Below are 15,519 nucleotides of genomic sequence, written 5' to 3'. Positions count from 1 at the left end.
CAATTTTGTTGACATTTTCTGTAAGTGGATTAGGCTCAGAGTCATTTGCCCAAAGCAGACAGATGGCTTCTTAAACAGAGTACCCTTGCAGAAATCTATCTTCTGGTATCTTCAGAAATATAACAGGTCTGTCACAAAAGATAATGTTTGTCATTAATTTTTTTTGGTGACAGATGATTTCAGTTCATTTTAAATTTCTCATCTGGCTTAAATGAAACAGCTGTTTTTCTATTTCAGTAGTGAGCAGCGCTTCCACGTTTTATACTGAACAATGTTGTAACTGCTAAATTACAAAAAATAAACTTTCGGGGGGGAGGATAGGGTCTGGGATTCTCCAAGGTAAGTTCCCACATGAATGCAATTGTTACTCTTTTTATTTTAAACATTATGAGATTTTTCATGGGGCTAATGGGTGATCAGTCCTGAATTTTATTCTCAATAATGGTTTATTTCCCCTGACTTTACCAACTTGCTTTTTTTAAGCTTCAAATACCTTATGTTTCCTTACATTTTAGAAGGTAAAATACAGTAAACATCTATAGCATCTATAGATGTTTGTATATATAATGGTACTGATAGTGAAACATTGCATTTGCTGAAAGCTTTAAATTTTCAATTTATAAAGTAATAGTAATAGCTAACAATCTTTAGAGTTTACCATGTATGCCAGGCATTGTTCTAAACTATTCACATGTATTATCTCTCTTAATCTTGCTTTTAAACCTGGAGATGGGTACAATTATCATAGTCATTTTACAGATGAGGAAACTGAGGCATCAAATGACCTTGCTAATACTTAGTAGATTTTCATTCCTGGAGAAGGAAATGGCAACCCATTCCAGTATTCTTGTCTGGAAAATCCCATGGATGGAGGAGCCTGATAGGCTACAGTCCATGGGGTTGCAAAGAGTCGGACACGACTGAGCGACTTCACTTTCATTCAAGGAGTCTGACAGGTGGTGCAGTGTTCTTTAAAATGAAAACCAATCATCTTCTCCACACTTTCCCTACTCATGAATCTTCTATCATTGCTTCTGTATTGCAGATTTCTGAAAATTTGGTTCAGATTAAAATTATTATATTATTCCAAACTCTGTTACCTATATTGAAGGAAAAGGTCAGATATCAAAGTATGAGCACCAATGTAGTATTTATGCTAAGGACATTCACCAGGTTTTCTCAAAGGACTTTTTATTCTTTTTTAAACCAAAAAAGTCTTAAGCTATTTTTTCCTTCTCTACATTTCTAAAATCTATTAGATGACATGTGCAGCATAGCATGTAATGTACCTAAATACAAAGAAAAATAATGCAGTGAAGAAAAACCATCTGTTGTCCTGGGAAGGAGACGTTATTAGTTATTTCCCTCATGCTTGTTTTTGTGCAAACCTGGGCAATATATCTATTTAGCTATCTTGAGTCCATTTAATCATCTATGTAGTTATGAAAACATTATAGCTATCCTTCAAAAATTTTAAATAATGACTAAGAGCGCTTACTGGGTGGAACAGAATGACACTGTCACTAAATTAAACTTTATTGAGTATTTTCCACTTTCAATGTTTTTTTCCCCAGTTTAAATTTCAAGGAAACAAATAAATTCTAAGTAATGAAATATAAGGAAAAATGGGATGTGTCAGACAATTGTGGTGCTGTGTCATAGAGGCAGTATACTTCTAGACCAATCTCCTGTGCTGTCTGTGTCTGTAAGACTGTAGGAGGATTAAAGACTCAAGGTGAGCATCAAGAGATCCTCACATTGTGTTTCACTGATTATAAGATGCCAGGAAAGAAATGAAGATGCCTCTCCATCTTTCAAGTTGTTCAGTTGTCACTTTCACAGGGAAGCCTTGACTGATACCCAAGACTGCCTGTTCTTGCAGCATCACGTTCCTTTAAGCATGTAGCACAACTTGCAATTAGGCATAAATTTGTGTTTGTGACTTTTTGATTTATGCTTGTATCCCTTACTGGACTTAAGTTTTATGTGGCCGGGGGTCATCTGTGCTCAACATGTTGTCCCCAGATTCTGGCCTGATGGTTCTTAATAGGCACAGTAGTGCCCCCTAGAGGGTGTTTAAGAGCATTGCAGAGGTGACTTCGGGAGGGAGGGGGATTCTCCTGCCATTTAGTGGGAGAGGCCAAGAATGTTGGCTTTCCTACACTGTGAAGGATGGTACAAAACAATGAAGAATTGCTCTTTGTCCTGCAAGACTTTCTCGAGTCCTGCCTGACTGCACGCTCTAAGATACAAATCAGAGGACTTTTGTAAATGATTGTTTAACAAGAAGTTATGTGAAAGGCCCAGTGCATGAGAAAGGGAGAGTTACTGAGAGGTAAGGTGAAATGAATAAAGATATTGTTTCCAAAGTATTGAATAATGTATTCACTCTGGGCATTCTGTCGACCTGATTGTATAATTGCTATAATTGTAACATTGGAACAAACTGAAGTGAGATATTGGCTTTGATTTGATATTTTGTTATTACTGATAATCCATGATAAGCCTTCCACAGTATCCTGTGAATTAGAAGTGGATATTATCAACCACAAGAAAAATGTCCTTTAAGGTTCTTTTGAAGATTTGGCAAATTTGATGGGGTGTATGGAACATTATTTACCTCTTCACTTGTGGGATTATCACATTTTTCTCCATGGTGAGATTCTGTACTTATCTTGACGTATTATCCCTATCTTAATTAAGATCATTTCCTTCCTTCTTTTATTATATGTAAGCGAGTCTGGTCTGTTGCCATTATTTGTTGATACACTAGTATCTATGTGGTACATCACATTGTCATTTTCCTGTATCTTATGTGTGTAGAAAGGCGTCTGGTCCTGTTATCTCTCTTTTAAATATAAATGAATCATATTAAGTAAGTGCAAGTATCTATCTGCCTCATTATGGTTTCCTGAATGCCTGCTTGGGTGTTTACATGTTGAAATGCAAATTATTTTGTTTTCAATGACCATTCTTATTTTGGGTGGTGTGTATAGCTCAGTGGTAAAGAAGCCGCCTGCAATGCAGGAGACCCCAGTCCAATTCCTGGGCTGGGAAGATCCTCTGGAAAAGGGATAGGCTGCCCACTCCAGTATTCTTAGGCTTTCCTGTGGCTAAGCTGGTAAAGAATCTGCCTGCAATGTGGGAGACCTGGGTCCATGGAGTCGCAGAAAAGAGTTGGACATGACTGACTGACTGAACAACAGTCATCTATTATTAGTCTTTTATTTGGAGGAGGGCATGGCCACCCACTCCAGGATTCTTGCCTGGAGAGTCCCCATGGACAGAGGAGCCTGGTGGATTTCAGTCCACGGGGTCACACAGAGTCGGACACGACTGAGCGACTATGCACACAGCACAGTCTTTTATTTCTAGACTCAGTTTTGTTCCATTGGTCTATGTGTCTTTTTATGACAGTACCATACTGTTGTTATTAGCTTTGTAATATAGTTTGAAATCAGATGTTTGAAGTCAGATGCCTCCAACTCTGTTCTCTCTCAGGATTGCTTTGGCTATTTGGGATCTTTTTTGTTCCATATGAATTTTAGGATTATTTTTCTCTTCTTGTGAAAAATGCCACTGGAATTTTGGTAGGGATCACATTGAATCTATGGGTGGTTTTGGGTAGTATGACCATCTTAATAATTTTAATTCTGATCCATGATCATGGGATATCTTCCCATTTAATTGTCTTATCTTCAGTTTCTTTTATCAGCGCCTTTAGTCCTCAGCGTACAGATCTTTCACCTCCTATGTTAAATCTATTCCTAAGTATTTTATTATCTTTGATGCTATTGTAAATGGAATTATTTTATTTCTTTCTCTTTCCGATAGTTTGTTGTAGGTGTATAGAAATACAACTGATTATATTTTTATGTTGATTTTGTATCCTGCACCTTGACTGAATTCACTGATCAGTTCTAAAGGTTTTTACAGAGTCTTTAGGAGTTTCTGTATAAAACATCAGGTCATCATCTTGCTTCTTCCTTTCCAACTTGGATGCCTTTTATTCCTTTTTCTTGCCTAGTTGCTCAGTTAAGTCTTCTAATACCATGCTGAATAGAAACAGTACGAGTGGGCAGTCTTGTCTTGTTCCTGATCTTAGAAGAAAAGCTTTCAACCTTTTACTGTTGACAGTTAGAACCAGACAGGAGACAATGGACTGGTTCCAAAATGGGAAAGGATTATGTTAAGATTGTATACTGTCAAAAAAGAAAAAAAAGATTGTATACTGTCACTCTGCTTATTTAACTTATATGCAGAGTACATCATGCGAAATGCTGGGCTGAATGTAGCACAAACTGGAATCAAGATTTCAGGGAGAAATATCAATAACCTAGATATACAGATGAGACCACTCTTATGGCAGAAAGTAAAGAGGAACTGAAAATCCTCTTGATGAAAGTGGAAGAGGAGAGTAAAAAAGCTGGCTTAAAACTCAACATTCAAAAAACTAAGATCATGGCATCTGGTCCCATCACTTCACGGCAAGTAGATGGGGAAACAGTGACAGACTTTATTTTCTTGGGCTCCAAAATCACTGCAGCTGGTGACAGTAGCCATGAAATTAAAAGACGCTTGCTCCTTGGAAGAAAAGCTCTGACGAACCTAGACAGCATATTAAAAAGCAGAGACATTACTTTGCTGACAAAGGTCTGTCTAGTCAAAACTATGGTTTTTCCAGTAGTCATGTATGGATGTGAGAGTTGGACCATAAAGAAAGCTGAGTGCCAACGAATTAATGCTTTTGAACTGTGGTGTTGGAGAAGACTCTTGAGATTCCCTTGGACTGCAAGGAGATCCTATCAGTCAATCCTAAAGAAAATCAGCCCTGAGTATTCATTGGAAGGACTGATGCTGAAGCTGAAGCTCCAATACTTTGGATATCTGACTCACTGGAAAAGACCCTGATGCTGGGAAAGATTGAAGGCAGGAGGTGAAGGGGACGGTAGAGGATGAGATGGTTGGATGGCATCATCGACTGGATGGACATGAGTTTGAGCAAGATCTGGGAGCTGGTGATGGATAGGGAAGCCTGGTGTGCTGCAGTCCATGGGGTCACAAAGAGTCAGACACGATTGAGCGACTGAACTGAACTGAACTGATGGTGTTACCTGTGGGCTTCTCACATATATCCTTTTGTATATTGAAGTACATTCCATATGTACTCAATTTATTGAGAGTTTTGTCATGAAATGATGTAGAATTTTGTCAAATGATTTTTATGTATCTGTTGAAATAATCATATAATTTTTTATTTCATTCTGTTAAAGTGATGCAATTATGTTATTATTAGTGAATAGTATTTAAATAATGTTAAACTACTTCATTTACATATAGGACTGTATATGTTTAAGTGTATTAGTCAACTCAGTCATGTCTGACTCTTTGGACCCCGTGGAGCCCACCAGGCTCCTCCATCCATGGAATTCTCCAGGCAAGAATACTGGAGTGAGTAGCCATTCCTTTCTCCAGGGGATCTTCCTGACCCAAGGCTCAAACCCAGGTCTTCTGCACTGCAAACAGATTCTTTACTGCCTGAGCCAGCAAGGAAGCTCAGTACTCTTTCTCTCTCTCTCTCTCTCTATATATATATGCATACTCACACAATGACACAATAATTGTCTACTCTATATTGAAAACTACTTTAAAAAAACATGGTTAATACAAAGGTTGTTATTTGAGAAAGACGTGTGGAAAAAGAAAATCTTATTTACCAGGTCTTAAAAGATATATTATCAAATTTAACTTTCAAACATAGTTTTCATTATGTTGACTATTAATAGAGTATGACTTCATATTTTTTAGAACCTTTTGTATGGTTGTTATTAAACAAGTCATTCTGTTTTATTCTTTAATGTTGTGTGGCATTGAATTATTATAAAAAATTTTTTCGAACTATCTTCTACATTTTGTAAATTATTCTTCTTTCAGATCTAGGTTCTCAGATACTAAAAATACTTACTTAGGTTCTGTTTCCATAATCTTCAGAGATATTTGATTAATTGGAGTTCTGACAAATACGAAAATGTGTCATAAGGATAATTAAAAAAACTGAACTGTATAAATGTTATAAAATCTAATGTCCAATGTAGTTCACTTTTTTCTTCCTATAAAAAGGAAATAGTTTAATTGCTTTATGTGATAAAGATTTGAAAAACAGTGTTTTTTCTTTTTTTTTTTTAAGTTCAAAGTTTCAGGAGAAGAGTAACACAAAAAGTTCCATTAAGTCAATACCCTTAGACCAGAACTACTCTTCAACCATTCATCTATATTTCTTGAATGTTCATAGGATAAAAATTCCAATTTTTAAGAGGCAAGTAGGATGCAGTTGAATATTTGGTGGACAAGGTCTTGAAAAATAATAAATCTGAGTATTGATAACTTTATGCAAAGAGAACTTCTGTTTTTGTGCACTAGAGGTATTCTGTACATAATTTCCCTGTGGCTGCATCTCTATGCCTGTTACTCTCGCTAACATGTTGTATACATTCCCTACATAACTAGGCTTTCATTCTGGAGAGCAAGAATCCCAGGCCATCTTTGCACAGTTTTACCCAATATTTCAGTAGTGTAACATCAAGAGAAATATATCTGTTTTGACAACAACACATTTTTGATTTGCTATTTTAATTTCTCAAATAAAGGACACTGTAATAGTTGTGTGTTTCTCCTTGGAGCAAAACACTTACACCTTTTAGATGATACAGAGATTCCTCAGAAGCATGCTTTTTGAACAGTTATTCACTGTGCACATCCCACTACAATATGGTCATGTCCACCAAATGGAGCTGGGACAAATAAAGAGGTACTAACACCATCATACTGTCTGTGGCCGATTTTTGCTGCAGTGTTATCCAGGGGTGACTCTAGCTGTGAGTGTGGACACTCACATGGGTAGAATTTCAGGGGAATCTGTCTGCCACTGAGTGTGTGATGGCAAATAGCCACACCAGCCTGCCTGGAGACAGTGTTGCATTTGTTTATGGATGTCGTCGTGAATACGTGAGGGCCTCTCCATCCCCAGAGTCTTGATTAACTGCTTTAAATACCTGTGGTGTACTCTGAGACAACCCACGCCTTTCCTTCACACATGGCAAGGACACCAGCTGTAATGTTTGACTGCTCTTTCGTGCACCAGTATCACAGGGAATAGTGCAGTTCATGGGAAATGGATATTAAAGACCATGGAGGTCTTTTGTAAGTTACTCTGCCAGAATGTAGCCAAAACTATTTTAGACTGTTTTCAAACAGTCAAGGGAAACTGCATTTCTTAGTATGAACAGGAATAACACAAATTCTAAACATCTTTTGATAGATGATAAAATATATTGTTATCTATAGCTAATAGCTGACTCATATTTAGAATTCTAGCCCCTCTTATGGTTTTGATATTATGAGATAATGGGTACAAATTGGTTTATGTTTAGTTTATTGTGCTCAATAAGTATTAGCTTCTCTTTAGTATCACAATAGCATTTTTAAGTTTTTAAAATTTTTTTTATTGTGGTAAAAGTCATATAATATAAAACACACTATTTTAACCGTATTTAACTGTACAGTTCAGTGGCTCTAAGTACATTCACATTGTTGTGCACTTTTCACCATCATCCATCTCCCATCTCCCAAATTTTTCACTTCCCTAAACTGAAACTCTGTCCCCATTAAACACTAACTCCCCCTCCTACCTCCTGGGCCCTGACATCTACTAATGTACGTTCTATGAATTTGTCTATTCTAGGTACCTCGTGTAAGTGGAATCAAACAGTATTTTCACCTAATGTGTATTGGAATGTATTTTTAAGGTTAGCTTAATATGTGTCCTACAAATAGATCGTGCCTTCTTCCCCCCGTCCCCCACCCCCGTGCCATACAGTAGGTTCTCATTAGCTATCTCTCTTATGCTAAGTTGCTTCCGTTGCGTCTGACTCTTTGTGACACTGTGAACCGTAGCCTGCCAGGCTCCTCTGTCCTTGGGATTCTCCAGGCATGAATACTGGGGTGGATTGTCCTGCCCTCCTCCAGAGGATCTTCCAAACCCAGGGATTGATCCCTGGTCTCTTACTTACATCTCCTGCATTGGCAGGTGGGTTCTTTACCACTATCACCACCTGGGAAGCCCATAGTAATATATAATCATTCCCAGTCTGCCAATTCATCCCATCCTCTTTTCCCCCCTTGGTGTCCATACATTTGTTCTCTACACCTGTGTGTCTATTTCTGCTTTTTATTGTCAGTAATAATTTATTAGTAGTAATAAAAATTGCAGTGGCAGGGTAGTATATCAGTCCCATTTGCAATCTAAATGCATCACATATTTCTTGATTTCTAGATAATGTATTTTAACTGCAGTTTAATGATGTTGGAAAGATTTGGTTATGAATGCTTAATGTATCTTTTAAAAAAAACTCATTAATCATTACTAATTTTTAGATTCAAATTTTTGTAGTGATTTATGGTTTTCTATGATTCTAAGTGTTACTCTTTTAGTGTGTCGGGATTTCCATGGACTCTGACATTTGGAAGCCAAATAACCGTGGAGGTTGTTGTTGTTGGGACTTTTGATGGTCCTCTTGTCTCATCAGCGTCAGTCTGCCTGAGATGCCCTTTATTACTTTTACTTTTCTTCAGATTGAAGCAGTCCTCATGTTTTCCCCTGAAGCGTCCCTAGTACCGGAGGAGAGATGCTAAACGTTCCCATGAGATCACTTGTATATTGAAATATTGGCAACAGCTTGACATTTCTTTCAAGTTGAGTATTCAATGGTCAAATTGTCCACTAATTGTTCATTCCAGGCCATTACAACTCAGATGTATTTTCCCAAGAGATGTCGCGCTTTATATTCCAGCAAGTAAAATGAATTCTCTTAGGCGTCTCTCCTTTCTGCCTTTCTCCCAAGACCTCTGTTGGAAGAGAATTTCTAAGTATACTCTTTAGAGATGCCCAGTTATAATACTCGTTAAATCAATACTACACACTTGTATCTTTAATTTGCTTCGCTAAATGATCTAAATACCTAATATATCTTGTGGGAAATGATACACAGGACAGAGCTATTTCAAGGGAAGAGATATGGTATAAGCTGGCTAGTAAGGAGGAGTCTGAGAGGGAGTGTGATGGAGTGGAGACGGGGTGCTAGTTGGTCAATAGAAATCACTGCACATATAGTGGGAAGAAGTCAGCCCTGAAGAGGAATGACAAGATGGGGGTTGTTGGCAATAAACTTCACCCTCTTTACAGTTTGCCTAGAATGAGTCTTTTCTGCTTCTGCTTATTTAATCAAGAGGACTCAAGGAGTTTAATCACAGAACAGAAAGATGACCTCTCTGCTTTCTTCTTAAAAAAAAAAAATTGTAAACAGCATTTTTACATCAGTATTTTAAGTGTAAATCTTAATAGTCTTTCATTTTTTTCTTGTTCTATTAGTTAATAGATTAATTTTTCTTTTGATATTTTTTTCCTGCCTATATCATGTACCCAGGACGTGCTGTCTCTTAGTTATTCAGAGCTGATGTCCTTGTGTTTTTGTGTACTGGCACAAACTGTCTTCTCCAATTGGCCTTTGCTTTCTGGAGAGAGTGACTTCTGTTTACCAGAACTGACACAGTCTGGCTTTTAGGCCTGGATGCTGCTTCTGAGAACCGATGAGATGACATACTGGCTGATTAATTAAATGTGTTTCATAACCTGCTGCCAGAAAAGAGACATGAGAGCATTATGCATTAGTAGTATCAAGCTTGATATTTTTGCGTATTTCACTGCTCTCTTGCAATTAGGAAAGATGCCAGCTTTGTTTTTGTCATGCTTTAAGACTGCTTGATGAAAATTTCAACACTAAGAGAAAAGGCAGCGCTTAAAACTGATCCTCTGAAAATGAGTGTGCGTATAATCTGTTTATTAATACAGCTTGTTTTTTTAAAGGGATGTTTGCACTTGTAAAAGCAGTAGCCGTATACATATCTCAGTAAAAACAAACCCTTATGGATGTATTTTAAACAAGTTGGTAACATTTACATTAAAATGTGCACAACATCAAGACATTTATTTAGTAGTGGTGGTGGTGGTTTAGTCACTAACTCGTGTCCAACTCTTGAGACCCCGTGGACAGAGGAGCCTGACAGGCTACAGTCTGTGGGCTTCTCCAGGCAAGAATACTGGAGTGGGTTGCCATTTCCCACTATTTAGTAGTTGACTATGTCAATTGCTTTTCATGTCGCCTAATAGCATATTTACTCACAAACAGCTTTTCAACATATTTTCTTTAATCTTTAAGACTATGAGGAAGGCAGAAGAATGTTTTCATCATTTTTACGAGAGATAAAATGGCACAGGGAGCAACTGTTGGAGCTAAAAGCACAACTAAGATCCTCTGACTTTTGTCCTTGCCAACAAATCTTGGTACATCTTATCTTCCTGACTGTAGATCCCATCTCTAAGTTCTGTGCCACCTGGGCAATGATTGTCTTTTTATCTGTCTTGTTTCCAAGGGTAACAATACTAGGAGGCTTTAATGTGCTTTGTAGAGCGCACAGCTTGCCTTGAAGAGATGCCTTATCATGTAGTGGTTAAGAGTCAACTGCAGCTGAGTAATATTCCATGGTGTATATGTACCACAGCTTCCTTATCCATTCGTCTGCTGATGGGCATCTAGGTTGCTTCCATGTCCTGGCTATTATAAACAGTGCTGCGATGAACATTGGGGTGCACGTGTCTCTTTCAGATCTGGTTTCCTCAGTGTGTATGCCCAGAAGTGGGATTGCTGGGTCATATGGCAGTTCTATTTCCAGTTTTTTAAGAAATCTCCACACTGTTTTCCATAGCGGCTGTACTAGTTTGCATTCCCACCAACAGTGTAAGAGGGCTCCCTTTTCTCCACACCCTCTCCAGCATTTATTGCTTGTAGACTTTTGGATAGCAGCCATCCTGACTGGTGTGTAATGGTACCTCATTGTGGTTTTGATTTGCATTTCTCTGATAATGAGTGATGTTGAGCATCTTTTCATGTGTTTGTTAGCCATCTGTATGTCTTCTTTGGAGAAATGTCTGTTTAGTTCTTTGGCCCATTTTTTGATTGGGTCATTTATTTTTCTGGAATTGAGCTTCAGGAGTTGCTTGTATATTTTTGAGATTAATCCTTTGTTTCTTCATTTGCTATTATTTTCTCCCAATCTGAGGGCTGTCTTCATTTGAATCAGTTCTAATGAGATGGATGAAACTGGAGCCCATTATACAGAGTGAAGTAAGCCAGAAAGATAAAGAACATTACAGCATACTAACACATATATATGGAATTTAGAAAGATGGTAACGATAACCCTATATGCAAAACAGAAAAAGAGACACAGAAGTACAGAACAGACTTTTGAACTCTGTGGGAGAAGGCGAGGGTGGGATGTTTCGAAAGAACAGCATGTATATTATCTATGGTGAAACAGATCACCAGCCCAGGTGGGATGTATGAGACAAGTGCTCGGGCCTGGTGCACTGGGAAGACCCAGAGGGATGGGGTGGAGAGGGAGATGGGAGGGGGGATCGGGATGGGGAATACGTGTAACTCTATGGCTGATTCATATCAATGTATGACAAAACCCACTGAAATGTTGTGAAGTAATTAGCCTCCAACTAATAAAAAAAAAAATAAATAAAATGATAAACAGAAAAAAAAAAAAAAGAGTCAACTGCAGGACTTTATTTCAACCCTAGCTCTACCACTTAGCAGCTGTGTGACTCTGGGGATGAAGACCATTCTGGGCCTCTATTTGTTTTTTCACTCTAAACTTAAAATAAGAAAAATGCCTATTTTGTGGGGATGTGGTGACAATTGAATAATGAACATATATAAAGCATGAAGAAGGATGCCCACAGAGAGCAAGCACTTTGTATGTTATATTATTATTATTGCTTAAGGACTGCATTGTCAAGGTGGATATGGCCTTCTTTTTAATGTTCAGAGGGGGCTTATTATTGTCTATACTCCCCAAGTTCTGTTGGTGTAGTGCATATTTTTCCCTTTTAAAGTCCCTCTATATCCTAAAGAGTGTTCAGTCTCTAGTCTAGTCTTAGTCTAAATTCTAAGTGTGGTATGTGAAATAGGGTAGGCTTCCCAGGTGGTGCTACTGGTGAAGAACCTGCCTGCCAATGCAGGAGACATAAGAGATGCAGGTTTGATCCCTGGGACGGAAAGATACCCTGGAGGAGGGTGTGACAACCCACTCCATATCTTGCCTGGAGAATCCCATGGACAGAGGAGCCTGGCAGTCTACAGTCCATTGGGTTGCACAAAGTCAGACACAACTGAATTTACTTAGCACACAGGCACACCATAACAAAAATATTAGGCAAAGCCTTACTTATTCATCCTATATGTTTAAAAGTGTTTTTTGAAGGATTGAGCTATTATGACATAAGATAGAACTGGCAAGTGGCTTGTTCAGATTTTGAGGAAATACTCCCAAGCATTTTAAATACAAGCTTTCTCGTATACCCTGAGCTGAAAGCCTTCATCAAATTAAAGAGAGCAAACAGCATATCATGCATAAAATAGATGACTTATCTTTTCTCGGAGTCTCTGATTTACAGAGTAACTCTCCAGCAGCTCGTGTAACCTCCAGTTTCAAGGTCATGCTCTCAGGCATTGTCGTGAGAATGAAGTGGGGAGACAGAACTGCTTCCTCTTTTGTCTGTACCCTGTAGAGACATGTTCTGGCTTCCCCATACTTACTTCTTCAGCCCCCTGGGCCAGTATCAGCATACATACTTGATCATCACAACAGTGAACTGGAATAAGAAAAAAGATAATGGGAAAAGATCACTCAGGCTCTGATATAACCAACAATGGGTGATTCCCTGTGATCCTGGTTTGCTTTTTTGTTTTGATTGACACACCAAGCCTCCAGAGCCTCTCCTCCATCAACGAGATGGGAACATTGTTTTGAGGATAATGGAAGAGATAGAAGGAATGTGGGTAACCTGGAACTTAGACTGCAAACTGCAGTGATGATGCAATGTATTGAAAACAACAACAGCAGCAGCTCACCCAAGCATAAGGGTGTGTGATTTATTTTATGGAAGATATTTTGCTTTGTAAGCCCTTGTACACCAAGGAGCTGATTTAATTTTTGGTTCTTTGAGGAAGAGCTTCTTTCCTTGTTTTCTCCAAGCTTAGGAATGCTGGGCTGGGTGGGACAGGAGTTGTAGCAACGTGCGACGTCTCAAACCCTGGTGATAGAAGGGCTGAGTGTCCTCCCTACATTCAGAGGAGGGTGTTTGCTCCCACAGGAATCTCAAGGGGGCTGCCGGCAACCATGGAACCAATGGTGAAAGCTCAGGTTGAGGTCCTTGAGTTTAAACTATAAAGACCCTCAATGATGAAAGAGAAGAATGTGGCCTAAACCTGGCAAAAGTGGGCTCTCAAGTCCGAGTCTGTTTCCTCGCTGAGCAATAGCAGGAAGCATATAAAATGATGTCACTCGGGATCTTCCTGGCCCGTGACTTTTTTCTTTGATGTTTATTTCTGCTTGTTTGTAGGGCCAGGGAGACCTGTTGAAGAACGCCAAGAATGAAGCCATAGAAAACATGAAGCAGATCCAGCTGGCATGCTTGTCTTGTGGCCTCAGTAAAGCCCCCAGCAGTGGTGCCGAGGTGAAGAGTAAGCGCAGCCTGGAGGCCATCGAGGAGAAGGAGAGCTGTGAGGACAATGGGAAGCTGTGACCCCGAGCGGCAGCAATGCCTTCACCTTGCCTTCCTGCCTAGGACTCTGCTTTGCCCTCCTGATTTTCTTTCCTTAAGATTTTTAGAAGTTCACAAGAAGATGCCCTCTATGGAATATTGGACATAAACAGATATTTTCACAGCGTCAGTATTTTAATGTAGTTAATTTATCTAAGTTAAAACCTCTAGTAGCAGTGTTTTAAAATTCTGAGATGTGTGTACACACTCATGTATGGATGTGGGTGGAAGTGTGTGTATGTGTGTATGTGTGTGAGAGAGTGAGAGACAGAGATAGAGAGATAGAGAGCAAAAAAGAAAGACTGAGAGAGAAAGATGGGAAGGGGAGAGAGAGGTTGAGATTCTGTTAAAATCTATTCTGTGTTGCATTATTCATTTGGTTAAGTTATTACTTATTTTGGGACAAATTTGTTAATCTGAAATTCTAAAGAGCACTCACTCTAACCTGTTGCTGTGTTTAATTTTACTTCTCTACCTTTGTGATTTAATTTAGAGATCTTAACATAGCTTATTGTGGAAGGAAGCCAAAGTTACCAATGCATAGATGTTTTAATAGATTAACTATAGACTAGACAAATTCCTAAGAATCACAGTAGAAATAAAAGTGAATGAAAGCTAAACAATTGACCAGAATTTCTGGAGGATCAGTTAGTGAACTCTTTAAAATATTTATTAAATAAAATCAATTTTTAGAAAGCTTTTTGTAGTTTACTAAACAGATGTGATTTCAGTGGAAAAGTTGATCATAAGTGAATTTACACCCACCCATTCTGAAACACAGTGAAAATTCTGTTGAGATTAGAATTTTGATGTGACAACAATATTCGGTTATGAAATTTCAAGGTTGAGATTTGTAAGAATGTCTCATTCTTCCAAACTAGGGTTGTAGTGTTCATTTTCTCTAACAAACATGGGCAGAGAAGAGGTCTTGGCTTTCATTGCATCTAATTTAGAGTACTAAATTTAAAGACATTGTCCAAACAATATCATATCATCATTTTAAGATGATACAAATTCTGTGCATCAGATAACATTGTGATGAGCTAAGGACTAACTGATTACAAAAATCTATTATATAATTTTAACACATGCAGAAAAACATACACGCAAAAAAAGCAAATGACTAATTTGGGTACATTTATAATTGCATCCAGATAATTTTTATCCTAATATCTTCATAAAGTACTTGAGTATGATATGTTTGTTACCTCCAACAGAACTAAATGTTCTATGGTTATGAAAATTTATTTATTTAAAACATTGCTTTTATTTTGAAAAGCTTCTTAATTAATTTGGTTAACAAATATGCTAATTTGGGGGAAGCTAGGGAAGATCACTGTTGAGATTTTGCAAATATAAACATCTATGGCTACTGTGTTAAGTTATTTCTGACTTCTTAACACTATTATGTTTATGTTGCACATTACTGAGAGAGTAAAGATATAAAACAACACTTTTATTGTTCTCTTTTATTGGAAATTAATTGAAAAAGGAGCAATAATGAAAATAAGTTATTATATCAAAAATATCTTACAGAATATACATCCCGGGACCAGATATGATGATATTTCTCCCCAGGTTTAAAACTGGGTGCTTAGAAATCACACACGCTCATTTGAAGGTAGGTTTCCAGTGGTATGCAGTACCCAGAAAAAGTGTCCTTATCCTCCACTGTGAAAAATACTTACCCTGCACGGTCGTTACAAGGAATAGTGGAACACGGATATCTAAGTCCTTCATGATGAAAAAGAGGCGATACAGATAGAAACAAAACCTTCCTTACATCAGCCA

General features: G+C 38.0%; 1 protein-coding gene across 2 annotated transcripts in view; it reads left to right on the top strand.

The window, feature by feature from the left end:
• Positions 1-15,181, top strand: part of PLCL1 (phospholipase C like 1 (inactive)) — a 369,733-nt gene extending 354,552 nt beyond the window's left edge. For both annotated transcript variants that reach the window (XM_061149074.1, XM_061149075.1), the window contains one exon: positions 13,528-15,181. In XM_061149074.1, coding sequence (XP_061005057.1) covers positions 13,528-13,710 — 183 coding nt within the window. In that variant the 3' untranslated portion in view covers positions 13,711-15,181. The remainder of the gene's footprint in view (positions 1-13,527) is intronic.
• The last annotated feature ends 338 nt before the right edge of the window (positions 15,182-15,519 follow it).

Source organism: Dama dama, chromosome 8, assembly GCF_033118175.1.
Source record: "Dama dama isolate Ldn47 chromosome 8, ASM3311817v1, whole genome shotgun sequence".
Classification (NCBI taxonomy): Eukaryota; Metazoa; Chordata; class Mammalia; order Artiodactyla; family Cervidae; genus Dama; species Dama dama.
Note: the sequence above shows the minus strand (reverse complement) of the source record. Positions and strands in the feature narration are given on the sequence as shown.